The sequence below is a fragment of the Pelodiscus sinensis genome, chromosome 14 (assembly GCF_049634645.1).
Source record: "Pelodiscus sinensis isolate JC-2024 chromosome 14, ASM4963464v1, whole genome shotgun sequence".
NCBI lineage: Eukaryota > Metazoa > Chordata > Testudines > Trionychidae > Pelodiscus > Pelodiscus sinensis.
In genome coordinates, this window is record NC_134724.1 from 36,637,504 (window position 1) to 36,651,139 (window position 13,636).

The 13,636-nt window shown below is 44.8% G+C and overlaps 1 protein-coding gene across 8 annotated transcripts in view; it reads left to right on the forward strand.

The window, feature by feature from the left end:
* The window catches only part of CSNK1G1 (casein kinase 1 gamma 1), a 171,008-nt gene that overhangs the window by 53,551 nt on the left and 103,821 nt on the right, over positions 1 to 13,636 (forward strand). For all 8 annotated transcript variants that reach the window (XM_075897483.1, XM_075897479.1, XM_075897485.1 and 5 more), the window contains one exon: positions 8,641 to 9,038. In XM_075897483.1, coding sequence (XP_075753598.1) covers positions 8,861 to 9,038 — 178 coding nt within the window. In that variant the 5' untranslated portion in view covers positions 8,641 to 8,860. The remainder of the gene's footprint in view (positions 1 to 8,640; positions 9,039 to 13,636) is intronic.

Below are 13,636 nucleotides of genomic sequence, written 5' to 3' on the forward strand. Positions count from 1 at the left end.
CACAGCTATAGCTATGCACTGTAGCTACAGACACTAACTAGGATGACAGAAGGTTTTTTCTTAGGCTGTAGCGAATCCATCTCCTCGAGGTAGTCACTGGGAAAATTTTGGTGTGGCCCTAGCTGCATCTATAGTGGGAGTTAGGTCAGCCTGAATGTTCCTGTGATGAAGTGGGGATTGTATTCTCCTTCCCCACCAGCCAATGTACTATTTGTTTGAAGCACTCACCAGAAGGTTCAGACTGCAGCACCGCTCCTGCTCCTGAGCCCTGACCCTCACCCCACAGAGATGGAGTACATGGGTAGGAGGAGGGGGTGATGCTTTGACATCTGTGCCTACCCTCTCCCCCCACCCTAGCTCTGTACAGCAGCTGAAAGGATCCTGGGAGCAGCTGGCAAGGGTATCCAGAGCAGAGGGCAGGAGCAACGTGACTGTAGAGCAGCAGGGGGAGGGACATCTAAATACCTGTGTGGTACTTGATTCACTCCTGGGTGGCCATGCAACTGTACAGTTTACAGGGAACACGGACTTCAAGCAGTGTTGGTATAGACCAGCCCAGGCCTAAGGCTACAGTGTGCACGCATGTGTGTGCAGGTGATCTGGGTTATTCTCCTGGCAGTACAAAGCGCTTCTACAGGTTTAATAGGTTAGTTTAAGACTCAGTTCATTATTCACAAATGCAGCTCTACATTAGCTTACCTGCAGTATTACATGAATTAACTTGATTTGAGAGACTGATTATGAAATTTATTTAGAAGTTTTGGTTTCCAAAATAGCCTTTCTTTTTAACCTAACAAACCTCTGATCTCCCATACACATATTGGCAATATTTTTAGATGAATTTCCATTTAGGGTTACCAGATGGCTTAAAAAAAAAAAAAATCAGACACACTTGATCTTAGATTGGGAGGGGAGTGGGGCTGGCCTGGGGAGATGGGGGTTCACAATTACAGGTGTCCCTGAGCCTGGCTGGTAGATGCAACTACATACTGATACTCATGATGATAATAAAACTTACTTAATTAGAAAATACTAGACATTTCAAAGCTCAAATACCGAACTGTCCAGTTCAAAACCGGACACCTGGCAACCCTATTTCCATTCCTTTTTAAACAACTTTGGCATTGGTCATATGTTGAACCTCAGTTCAGCAGTTCCCAACCTTTTCCAGATCGGGACCCATTTTTGACAATTCAGGAAGGCTTATCCGATAGTCTTTTGACTAGTTAACTAGCCAATATTCTCCCCTTCTCCACTTGCTGCCTCTGAGAGGCAGCAGTGGGGAGCGAAGGGGTACTTCAAAGTGGTAGCACTGCTCACCTGTCACTTTGAAACCCCAAGAAGGCTGCTGTGGGCTGCCCCTTTAAAACGCTGCCTTTGTGTGATTCAAAGGGGCAGCTATGGAGCCCAGGGTCAGCTGGACTCCTAGCAGCATGCAATGTAGCATGGAGCCTGAGGTCAGCTGGGGGGACTGAGTCCCCCACTAACCCTGGGCTCTATGGCTTTGAAATGTACAATAGCCCTCTCCTTCCCCTGCTGGGGATTCTTGTGCATTTCAAAGAAGGCGTGCAGCCCCAGGTCAGTGAGACTTTCCCGGCTGTAAGTGGAGTTCCACCTTCCTCCTTTGAAATGTACAAGAGCTCCAGTAGGAGGAATGTGGAAGTGCCTATTAACTAGTTGATGGAAATTCCGTCGACTAGTCAGCTGCATTTTAACATCCTTGTTCTACCTGTACAACTATTAATATTAGTATTTAAACATCTACAAGATACATATCAAGAAAACAAATAATATTAGTGGTGTTGGGGAGATGTTAGAATGCTTTTGTATCTTGTATCTGAATATTTTAAGGTGAGGACATTTCACTATATAAGTTCCACAAGCTATTTTAACTTTGCCTCATATTCCCACTTATCTACTGGGAAGCCTTTTCTATGAATACAACTACAACTTTTAAAGACATTATGTTAATAACAAATGGTCTGGTAGCACTTTGTAGACTAACAAAACACGTAGATGGTATCATGAGCTTTCGTGGGCAGAGCCCACGTCTTTAGATGACCAGAGTTTTACAGAAAACTCCAGTCATTTGAAGTGGGCTGTGCCCACAAAAGCTCATGATACCATCTACGTGTTTTGTTAGTCTACAAAGTGCTACCAGACCATTTTTTTAAAGTTTATCCTGTAGAGAGTAACTCTGCTACCCCTGGATTATTTTAATAGACATTAAAATGCTACAAGTTCTACAGGCATGTTTTGCCTTCCCATTACTTATTTCTGATGGAATTTGAACTATAAGCCTATTTAAATGACAAGCTGTATCTTGATAGTTGTAGAAGGACCCTTTGACTCTCTGTTGAATCTCTGCTTTCTTATTTGAATACAGAAATCAAAGTATAGATACTAGATCATAAAAATTTTAAGAAACCTTGCAGAACTCATTGTGATTGAAGAAAAGTTGAAAAATTTACCAGGCACCTGTCATATTGGCCAGGTAGACACACATACACAAAGTGACACAGGTAGGTTACAGTTGAGGTCCAGAGGCATAACTTTGGTAAAAAGTGCAACCCTTACTGTGAGGTGCTAGAATTCCTTCGAGGCTGCTGTATCTGAATGTGAGGGGTGTTGCCCACTCTGGCACTCCGAGTGCAGAAGATGGGGGGCCGCAAGGGACCTTAAATACTTTACCTCTATAGGCTCTGCTTACAAAAACTCCCCAGAGTCACAGATTCACTGATTTTGGTGCAGCTGCCACCCTCAAGTGATTTAACTCTGGGGGGGAAAAAAAAACAGGAAAGACGACTTGAATTCCTTCCTCAGGGATACCCCAAACTCTTTTGCTCAGAGCTTAAAAAAGAAGCAAAAAGCATAGAGTTTGTGTTTTTCTCTCTCATAGCTGTCCTCCAAGACTAGGCAGAGACAGAGACCTCCTGTTATGTTCCAGAACACACATCAAATCATTGCCTTAAAGATGATTTTATTAACAAAACAAAAATGTGTACTTAATCAAGCATAGTTGGTTGCTAGGTGTTAGAGCAACTAAGAAAAGAACAGATCAAAAACACAAAATCATAATTCTTCGGGTTGTAACTTAAATGGTGAGTGGGGGAGGGAAGGCATGGATTCCCACAGAGAAGTTTAACCCAACAACCAAAATAACGAAAAATACCCTGATCGTGACTAAATACATATTTACCCTCTACTCATGATCTGTGCTTCAAGGTCCAGTTCACTCCTATGTCCAATATTTCTTATAGGCATGATAATTCTGAGTACTGCATCTGCTCCCTCCAGTCCTTAACTTTAGGTTTTGTTTTTTTGCAAAGAGAGCAGCCAAGGTATCTAAATACAATTCACATTTCAGCACCATATCCCCATTGGTTCTTCTAGCCCCCTACCAACATGCTTGCTAGCTACCTGAATTTAACCCCTTATTTACCAAATGCTGGCCAGCACTCCTCCTGTCCATCACACTGAACTTTGCTTAGTGGCTTCATCTTTCATATTAGTTCTTTTATAGTAGATATCTTACTGTAATTGTGAACCTCTTTACCACTTCCTCTGGCTGCTGAAGGGTACGTTTGTCTCCTATTCTTCCCTGTTCCTGTCATCCTTCCCTGCTGGGCAGAACAGGTCTGCTCTTCTGTATCACCATGAATGTTCTCCTTGCTGCTCTTGCCAAGGGGTGTCCTCAGAGTTTGTTTTCCAGCCTTGACTTTTGGAGTCTTGCTTGTCTACTAACAGCTTCAGCCTGTGCCTCAGCTCAGATCTTTCTCCATTTAGCAAAGGCGGTATTATAGCGATTTGTGGCCTATGTTCTTGGGAAATGAGCACTACATCTGATCACACCTGAAAGTAGTTCTCCAAGTTCATTGCGCCACGAACCTCTTCTGACAACCGAAATTACTACACTACCCAAGGAGGTGGGACCATTGGTTCCCAGCCAATGAGAGCTGCTGAACCAGGCCTTGTGGCAGAGCGGAGGCAGCACGTGGTGCTCGGAGCTGGAGTCTCCGTTTTCTAGGTGCCTGGGTAGGGAACCTGCCCTCCCTGAACACTTGTATAGTACTCCCCAAGATACACCCCTTCCCAAGCACTCCTGGCACTCCTTGGGCCATGTCCTCCAAGTAGCACCCTGCCCTCACAAACTTTAGTCTAGCTTGTGTAGCAAGTCATGGACAAGTCCCAGGCTGTAAATTTTTTACTGCCCATGACTCTTACTAAAAATGCCCATGACTGAAATGTAGCCTCATCTCTAACCCATTCATAACACCCTCAGCTGCCTGTCCTCTTTCTCCTTTGGCTGTAGAGTGGTGTTAATGAGCCACCTCACCTTTTAATGTTCCCTTGAAATGTGTTAACTACTTTGTTAAACAATCTGTTCCACCTTGTATTTAGCTGTGACACTCGAAGAGCTTGTCTACGGTACAAAGCTTTGTTGATGAAACTAATATTGACACTAGAAACTGGACAAAAGCAAAGTTGCCAAAGCGTGTTCACATTTTCTCCCTCTGACAGATTGTATCCATGTTGGTGGCACCATCATTAACAGCATGAGCAATGCACTCTGGGTATATATCCCACAGTGCCTGGCAACACCGTTTGTCATAAGGTGTTGTGCCGGGCTCCATTTCGTGTTCTCACATCTTGAGACTGCAAAATGTCCTGTTAGGGACTGCTTTGTCCCAGCCCTTCAGGCACGCCTGCCTCCCTCCCTTACCTTCATTTTGCACTGCAATGTGCCCATCATACCCTTTTTTGCACAAGCCTTGTGAAATTTGCCCATATGTGTCCCAATTCCTACAGGTCACTCACAGCTGGGACTGAACAGACTGTTCTCCCCATATACTGATTGGATTCAACGGTTCCATAGTAGTCTAGGTGGGAGAGCCTTTGGTGCAATAGCAAGCCATGGTCACCATGCTGAGCTATCACCAAGCAGGGAAGGGAATTTAAAATTCTTGGGCGCTTGCCAGGGTGAGGGACTGGTTCTCATTTACCTGGCTGCAGGGCAGCAGAGTGCAAACCAGTGACCACCCGAGCAACAGCATGAGGATTGTAGGACACTTCCTGGAGGCCAACAAAAGGAAAAAATGCCTCGTGGTGTCTACACTGGATGTTCATTGACAAAGGGAAAGGAAAAGTCTTATGGGTGGAAGCTTTTTGTTGTCAAAACTGGGTGTTTTTCACTACAGAAGTCGCAGTAGTGTGTTGTGTGTATGCTCTCACTGTTTTGTTGCCAAAAGGCAGTTTTTTGGTGACACAACTTGGTAGTGTAGATAAGGCCTAAAATTCCCAGGCCTGATGACCTCTATGTGGCTCAAAAGCTTGTCTTTTTACCAACAGAAGTTGTTCCAGTAAAATACATCACCTCACCCACTCTGTCCCTGAGAAAACACTGACTTATTCTGCGGAACTAAAATGCATATTGCAAGATTCAGACACTCCCAGTCTAAATTAGGGATGCGAATGGGTAACTGGTTTCTCTGGAACAGTCCCCTGCTCATGGCCTTCTGCCACTAGAGGACTGCTCCAGCCCTCATGCAGAGCCAGCAGCCCGCCCCAACAACCAGCCCCAAGTGGCTGGCAGCTGGGGTTGCTGCTCTAGCCAGGCTGGAGTGAGCTCCTGCCCAGGATCCTACTTAGGGTACGTCTAGACTACATGCCTCTGTCGCCAGAGGCACGTAGATTAGGCTACCAGACATAGGAAAATGAAGCGGCGATTTAAATAATCGCCGCTTCATTTAAATTTACATGGCTGCCGCGCTGAGCCGACAAACAGCTGATCAGCTGTTTGTCGGCTCAGCGCGGCAGCCATGTAAATTTAAATGAAGCGGCGATTATTTAAATCGCCGCTTCATTTTCCTATGTCTGGTAGCCTAATCTACGTGCCTCTGGCGACAGAGGCATGTAGTCTAGATGTACCCTCAGTCAGTTAGCCAGTTTAACATCCCTTGTAAGCATCACACTTAGCAGGTAATGCATCCTGATCAGGGTTAACTGGCAGGGATAGATCCCACTGTGGGCAGTGGATGCTACAGCCTGGCTAGAGAGGGCACGGCCCAGATGCAGGGGGCAGAGGGCTGCTCCAGCCTGGCCGTGGTGGGCAGGTGGGCCCTCATGCTCTGGCAGATCCAAGTAAACTTAGACTACTTCTAACCATCTAATGTGTCAATCAGTTTGTTGTTAAAGGTGTCTAAAAATGGGGACTTTATAATCCTCCTTGGAAGACTGTTTCAGAGCTGAACTAGCTTATGCTTTGGTTTTGGTTCCTCAGTATAGTGGGTGGTTGAACTCTGGCTCTGGGTTTGACCTCAGGATGGCAGGCTTTGATTTCCCCGCATGGGGTCATGAAGCAATATTTACTGTCAGATGGGGTCTCAGTGCAGTGGAGTTGTTGAGAATTGCTGGATTCTGATTATCCTTTTCATAAACTCTAAAAATGGTGTGCATTTATTATTCATGAATAAAATGTCTCATCCCCCATTGCAACAGAAATGGAAATGTGCTCTCCTGTAGATCCAAAGAACTAATCTCCTTTTCAGGTTCTTGATATTGGACATAAGGATGTTAGAACATGGTAAGTGAATAATCGTGTAGTTGATACAAATTGTATTGACTACATGATTAGTCGATAAGGCTCTGCAGTTTAAGTGTAGTAGGAGACAAGCGTGCAGGCAGCTTGGCTCCTACTGCATTTAAACTGCAGAGGCGCAGCAGGGGTAGGTCCTACAGAGCCAGAGCTGCAGCAGTCCCAGACTTGCTCAGTCCTGGCTCGCATCAGGTCCAGCTGCCCTGTCTGTTGCCAGCCCCAGCCACTGTGAACAGAGGCTGCTCCAGCAGCAGCTCTTGTCTGCAGTGCCTGGAACCCATGAACAGGAGTTCCTGCCTTTTCTTCCCTCCCCCCCCCCCCCCCCCCCCACACACACACACTTTCTGCTTCTGATACAGAGGTAGCAAGGCAGGGGGAGCGAGTAGTTGAACTGACTACTTGATAAGCTTAGACTTTTCAAGTAGTTGACTATTTGACTACTCGCTTACATTCTTAATTGGAAATAGCAGTTATTGTCATTGTACATCTCTTGTCAGTGGTTCCCAATCTTTTTGATACCAGGGACTAGCAAACTTTTGGCAGACCGGTATTTCATTTGCATATTCAGCATGCTAATGAGGAATACACAAACATGCAAAGAAAATGTGGCTGGTCTGCTAAAATCCCAGCCTTCAAAGCCCTCCCCTGCCTCCCAGTGCCAGCCACTGATCCCAGAGTCCCCTGTACTCAACCCCACCCAGTGCCAGCCTCCATCCTTCAGAGCCACCCAGTGCATTCCCCCCCCATCCCAAATGCCTCGGTGCCAGTCCCTGCCTCCCACACACCACCAGACCCCAGTACTGGTCTCCTGTTTCCAGAGCCCTATTGCATCCAACCTTACCCCCAACTTCCCCTAGTGCCAGCCCCCAATATTAGCACTATCCTCAGAGCCCCCCAGTGCCAGCCATGCCCCATAACTCACCCCACTATGAGCTCAGCCTCCAGTGTCCCCCAGCACTAGCGGTGCCTCTGGGGCCCCCAGTGCTGTTCTGCCCCCCTTACCTAGTCCTGTGCTGCTGCCCACGTGGCAGCAGCTCTGGGGGCTTGGGGCACAACTCCCAGTACTTCCCCTCCCGCCACAGCTGTTGGGAGAGGCATGTCCTGCTCTGCCTCTCAGCCAGTCAGCGCTGGGCAGGGGCGTGGTCTCCTCCTGGCCACAGAAGAGTGGTTCGCTGCGCAGCAGTCTCCTAGCCATGGGAGAGCGCTTCCCTGTGTGGTGGGAGGGCTGCACAGAGCGACTCCTGATGGCCCTCCTGCCACGCAGGAAAGTGCTCTTCCGCAGCTCGGAGGACACCTGCACCTGCCCGGTGCTGATTGGCTGAGAGATGGGGCAGGATGCACTTCTCCCAACCACTGTGATGAGAGCCGTGTACCCCATCCCCCAGAGCCATCGCCACACTGTATTATGTGTCGAAATCATTTAAAGCTGAGCTACCCGTACTGATGTTCAAATTTTAGTCATTAATGGGGAGTCCCAAGCACTTGTGTGATTTTGCTGAGTTCTGTTGTATTTTGTTAGTGTTTAAATGGAGAAGGTTTGATTTCTTTTTTTTTAACCCTGTGGTGTATACATGTAACTTATAAGCATCTTGGTTTTATTCAGCTCCTTTTATCTGAGGGTCTCAAAGCACTTCATAAATGAGCATTGCTAAATACACTTAATATCTCTACACCTTACTTTGTAAAGAAATTCAATAGAAATGTATGAACAACATTGCTGTAGAGATGGGCTATTGTATTCATTTGTCTTTCCTCTTGTATAATGAACTTTTGGGCTTTGTTAGTAATAGCAAACTAGCATTAGCTTAGTTTTAGTACTATATTTTAGCAGCGTTGCTTAGCAGTATCTGCCCAACATCCCAATATTGAATGTTGTACTTGAGATTCAATGTAGAAAATTACTGAAGGTGACAAGCTGTTAATTTGTATGAACCCTAGATAGTCCATCTTGGAAGTTGTCTGTTTGGTTAGCAGCTGGTATTTTCTTGATATGAAATATAAATTGATTTTATTTTTGAAATATCTTTTTTTCTTTTTCTTTTTAGATTCTAAAAGGCCTGTCTTTATTGAGTTCTCCAGGACACAATCAACCACTGTGGAGATACATTAGGAGTCTGGAGATGGTGCCAAACGAAATTGATGTTTCTATGACTTGTTTAGTAACCTGACTCAGTGATACTTTTGGATATATATTTCTACTGTAAGGGAAGAGTACATATTCCCAATTCTGCCAGTTTACTGGCAGAGATTTTATATTCTAAGATCATGGACCACTCAAACAGGGAGAAGGATGAAAGACAGCGGACAACAAAAGGAATGCCTGGAAGGAGTGGACATGGTTCTCGACCGAGTTCCGCTACATCTTCTGGTGTTCTTATGGTGGGACCCAACTTCAGAGTGGGCAAGAAGATAGGGTGTGGGAACTTCGGAGAGCTCAGACTAGGTAAGAATATAGTTATCTTGGTGGCTTGTGTTACAGGAGCTTGTATTTCATGTTTGGTGTCTTAAGATTTTAAGTTGGAAATTAATGCATATTTTAAATGCTTTTAAATTTAAATATTTTATTGTGGTGATAGAGCAAACTGATTCTGCAGAAGATGATGTAAGTTGAATGATAGGAGTGATTCTTACATGCTACAGTTTTCTTGCAACTACAGAGTTGCTTTTTCTCTCTGAATATTCAGGTATGTAATGTTTAGCTTTGTTTGTTTTGGAGTGCTTGCACCTACACAAATCCACAGCAAGTAGCAGCTTTGTATGCCTGAAAATGTGATTCTAAACAAGATTTATCAGGAAGCTTTTAGAAGTGTTCTCTATTGTACACCTTTAAAATCCATCTTGCCTGTTCTGAACAGTGTGTTTGCGTCGTTGCAGAAGAAACATGCTGTTAATATGCTTACTCAGATTAAGTAAAATTCATCCGAGGCAAAGGGACATATTCAATAAAAGATGTCACCTAATCTCTCTGTTTTAAAGCAAAATGTTTACTTCTGTTGGTAAGTTGTTAATGCTGAGATATTCCTATCCCTTTGGAGCCATGAGGCTCCATTCCTTAACTTAGAGCATGTATGATGGCAGTTTTTAGCCAAGAAGGCCTGAATGTAGCTTCTGGAACTTTTTTGTGTGGTGGGTGTGTGCGCATACGCACTAGAAGGGATGGCTCATCAGTGCTGTATGTTTTAAGAAGCTGAATAAGTGTCCTCCATGGCATTTCTAACTCCACTAAGTCTGGGACTGGAGGACTGACTGACTGACAACATAGTAGAAGCTCCATTTATTATGCTTATAGATAGTGCTATCTGGTCACCAAGAGATTACAAAGGTTCACAGATTCATTGAAGTGATAGAACTCCAGTCTGGTCGAGCATATTGGTGCTGTTCTACAGAAGCTCTACTCAGTGCCGTGAAATCTTCTCTCTGAGATGTTAAGGACACTTACAATGTGAGCTCTGACAAGTGGTGGAGCTCACATGTGGCTATATTAAAGGCAGACCTCTTTCCAGATGGGAACCTAAAGTGATACACTAGTTTCTCAAGTGGCTACATGAGTCCCTTCTCCCAAGGAAATTAGCTTTCATTCTTCTTTAGCTTTTCTCAGTGACTTGTGGTTTTGGATAAATAATACATTTTCATTTATTTTTAATGCTGATGCTTTTTTAATCTCCAGGCTTAAAATGTGGACAGTTTGCCCTTTGTCCTAGCAGAATGGTGTAAATTTACTGGAGGTTAAGAAATGCACTGTCTCACATGAAGTGGCCTGTGTGAATGTAAAAATTCTCTGTTACATGGTATGAATCTAAGAGTGCTTGTATTGAAATGTAAATTAGTCAGTGATGCATGGAATTTTTGGAGTCCATGGAATAAAATGAAAACACCAAATAAATTATAAAAGGCTAGGAGCAAGAATTAAACTTCATTTATCATTGGGGGAGAGGGGTAAGCAATGGGGAAAAGACTAGCCCAGCACATGAGTTTCAGGAGGAGGATTGTTTAGATCTTTTAAGAGCTATGTCAACTTGATGTCATCCATCCTTTTTTTTTTTTTTTTTTTTTTCTCCCCCCCCCCCCCCCCCCAGTTCAAAAAATATTGATTAACCTTGAAATGAATGGAATCAGAAGAGAAGTACTGTAGATTTCTAGTTAGTTCAGACATGGCTAATCCCGGGGCTTTTTGTATCTGTCAGATAAGTTCTTTGCCAGAGAGACGAGAACTTGTGAAACTAAATTTAGGATTTGGAAAATCATGTTACTATTTAAGCACCTTAAAACATTCTAGGCTAACAATTCCTGTTAGTGTTCCCAGTAGAAATAGGATGTGATAGAAAAACTGAGGGTTGTGGGCAGGAAGAGGAGGAAAAAGGTGGAAGGAGAGGGACAAAAAGATCTAGTGGCTCTTCAGTAAGCACAGTGTGCCAAACTTGATGGTTCTGTTAACATGTTGACTCACTTTTCTGATGGACTCCTCCTGGACACAGTAGTGGAAATCCTCTAGCCTTGTACTCCACCAGTGTCAGTGGAAGCAGAGTGGAGCCTGAACACCCTTTAAGGGGTCAGGTCCCTTCTCCACATCTCCTTTCTCACCCCATAAGGATGCAGCAGCAGTGAGAATCCTCTCCAGCACATGCCCAGTCTTTCCTGGAACTCCGTGACTTCCATTTACTCATGAAGGTTTGCAAAAGAGAAATGAAGAAAGTGACACTTCATGCAATTTGGAAGTGAGGCTGTGACTCCGACTCCAACCCCTCTGCGCTACCAGGAAACAATCCCTGGCCAGGGGGTTGCCAGAGGGATCCATCTCTTACAGGGGAAGAGCCCTGAGCTGCAACTTGATCCTCCTGTCATTGCCACCATTTCCTGGTCAGGAGGCCGATGATGACGACTGACACTACTCAGTAGTAAGCGCCTTCTTCCAAAGAGTGTAAGCGCCACAGAGCTATCAAGTACAGCAAGCAGCTTACTTCAGGGAAGCAGATGTCTGATGCTATTGACACCTCTCTGTCCTTTGGGCTTGAAATGACTCTTGCTATTACATTGTTGTGAAACCATGCCGGGGGGTGGGCAACACACTTTCTGGGTTCTGGGCAAGGTGGTGGGGGCCCTGGCTCCATGCTTGTGGGGCCAGGGTAGCCTGTCATCAGCAGTGGCCGGAGTGAGCTGTGGCCCCTCTCCCTAGGCAGCCCTTAGCACTGCTCTATGTGGGGCTTTAGCAGTGAATTCAAATGCCAAGGGCTCTGCCTGCTTCCACACTAGCGACAGCTGGAAGCCCCGTGCTCTTTTGAATCTCTGGGTCCTGGGGACCCCCCCCCCCAGTTGGTGGGTCTGCACCATGCTTATCACCCACTCACGATGCTCCCGAGACTGTTCCAGCTCCATTTATTCCTGGGATTTAACCAAATTATGGTTCCAAAAGGCATCCAGCAGACACGTCTTCTCCATGGCACGTGACAAATCAGACAACTTTTTCTTCACACATTTCATCCTGACACAACCCTCTACTCCAAACAGAAGGAAACAAGAGACCTAAGAAATCAAATGTGGATCTTTATCTGCACACTGCACAGGACAGCACCCAAGGCAAAGGTCAGAAGCAGTCACTAACTAAAACAGATGCTGATCATCACCAGATCAGCCACCTGACCTTACTGTGAAGCAACTGAGACTAGACTGGATCACACTGCAAGCTTCTGCTAGCCCACTTTGCCCCTTAGGAAACTCAGCCCATGACACACTCAGGCAGGACAAAGCAAATTTCTCTTCTTCAAACGTCAAGTTAAGAGATGCCTTAGGGTAAGACAAGTTCGTTGGAATTCATTCATCTGACAGTAGAAGCCAGAGCTAACCTGGACTGTATGTGCCTCACCACAGGCTCTACACAGTTAAGGGAGTTCCCTGATGAACCATTGAGAGTGGTGATGAAATACTACTTGGCTTCTCCCATGTAGGCCAGCAAACAGCCCACCTGCAATACAAGAGTCTAATACATTCTCTCCTCAAATACAGAGCACTCCAAAGGAGTCTAACTAGGGAATGGAATGTGGCCTATGCTCTTCCTGGCTTTTGAAATAGCTAGACCTCAGTCATAGAAGGAAACTTTCCCTACTAATTCCAAAGTGCAAGAGTGTGACCAACTCTGAAGAAATCCTGCTTGGGTATATAGATTTTTAGCTAACTACCGGTGAGTCTCTCATCTTGATCAAGGGAGGAGCCTTGAGGAATAGATAGGGTTTTTTTTTAAACTCTAGGGTCATACGGAAGCTTAATTTCATACAAAGTCCATGTGTCCTGGCTAGAGAACAAGGTGAACATCCCTGTCCTTTTGGAAGCATACTGTAGATGGTAAGGAGAGGTGAGAGGGATTTTCTAATGAGCACTTTCTGTTTCTTGAGTGACCCTAGATATGCTGCTCTGGCATAAGTAGAATCAATAAGAAATGGTTCCCTTATCTACTTTATGGAGGCACAGGCACTACTTGGAGATGGTTATTATCCAATTACACTGTTGAGAAACCTGCCTGTGGACCAAAGTCTAGATACAGAAATGTCAGATGAGCTCAGGATATCAGGGTTTCGATCTGTATTTCATTTTCAAGCAGCATATTTAAAAAAAACTCATGGATATTTGTGGCCTTTTGGCTTAACAAACAGCATAGCTGGATTTAATTCCATGCAATGTTGCATAATGTTGGTGTCAGCAATGCTTATGTATTGTATTCTTGTACTCCTATTGTAAACTGGGATTCTCAAGTGCTTTCCTACTACAAGTGCTTTCCTACTACAATTGGTTCTAAATCCTGCTGGAAAGGGATAGCAAGTGGGAGTTCCTCAAGGGTCTGTTTTGGGACCCGTACTGTTCAATATCTTCATCAATGATGTAGATATTGGGATAGAGAGTACGCTTATTAAGTTTGCAGATGATACCAAACTGGGTGGGGTTGCAACTTCTTTGGAGGATAGGGGCATAATTCAAAATGACCTTAGCAAGTTAGAGAAATGGTCAGAGGTAAACAGGATGAGGTTTAATAAAGACAAATGCAAAGTACTC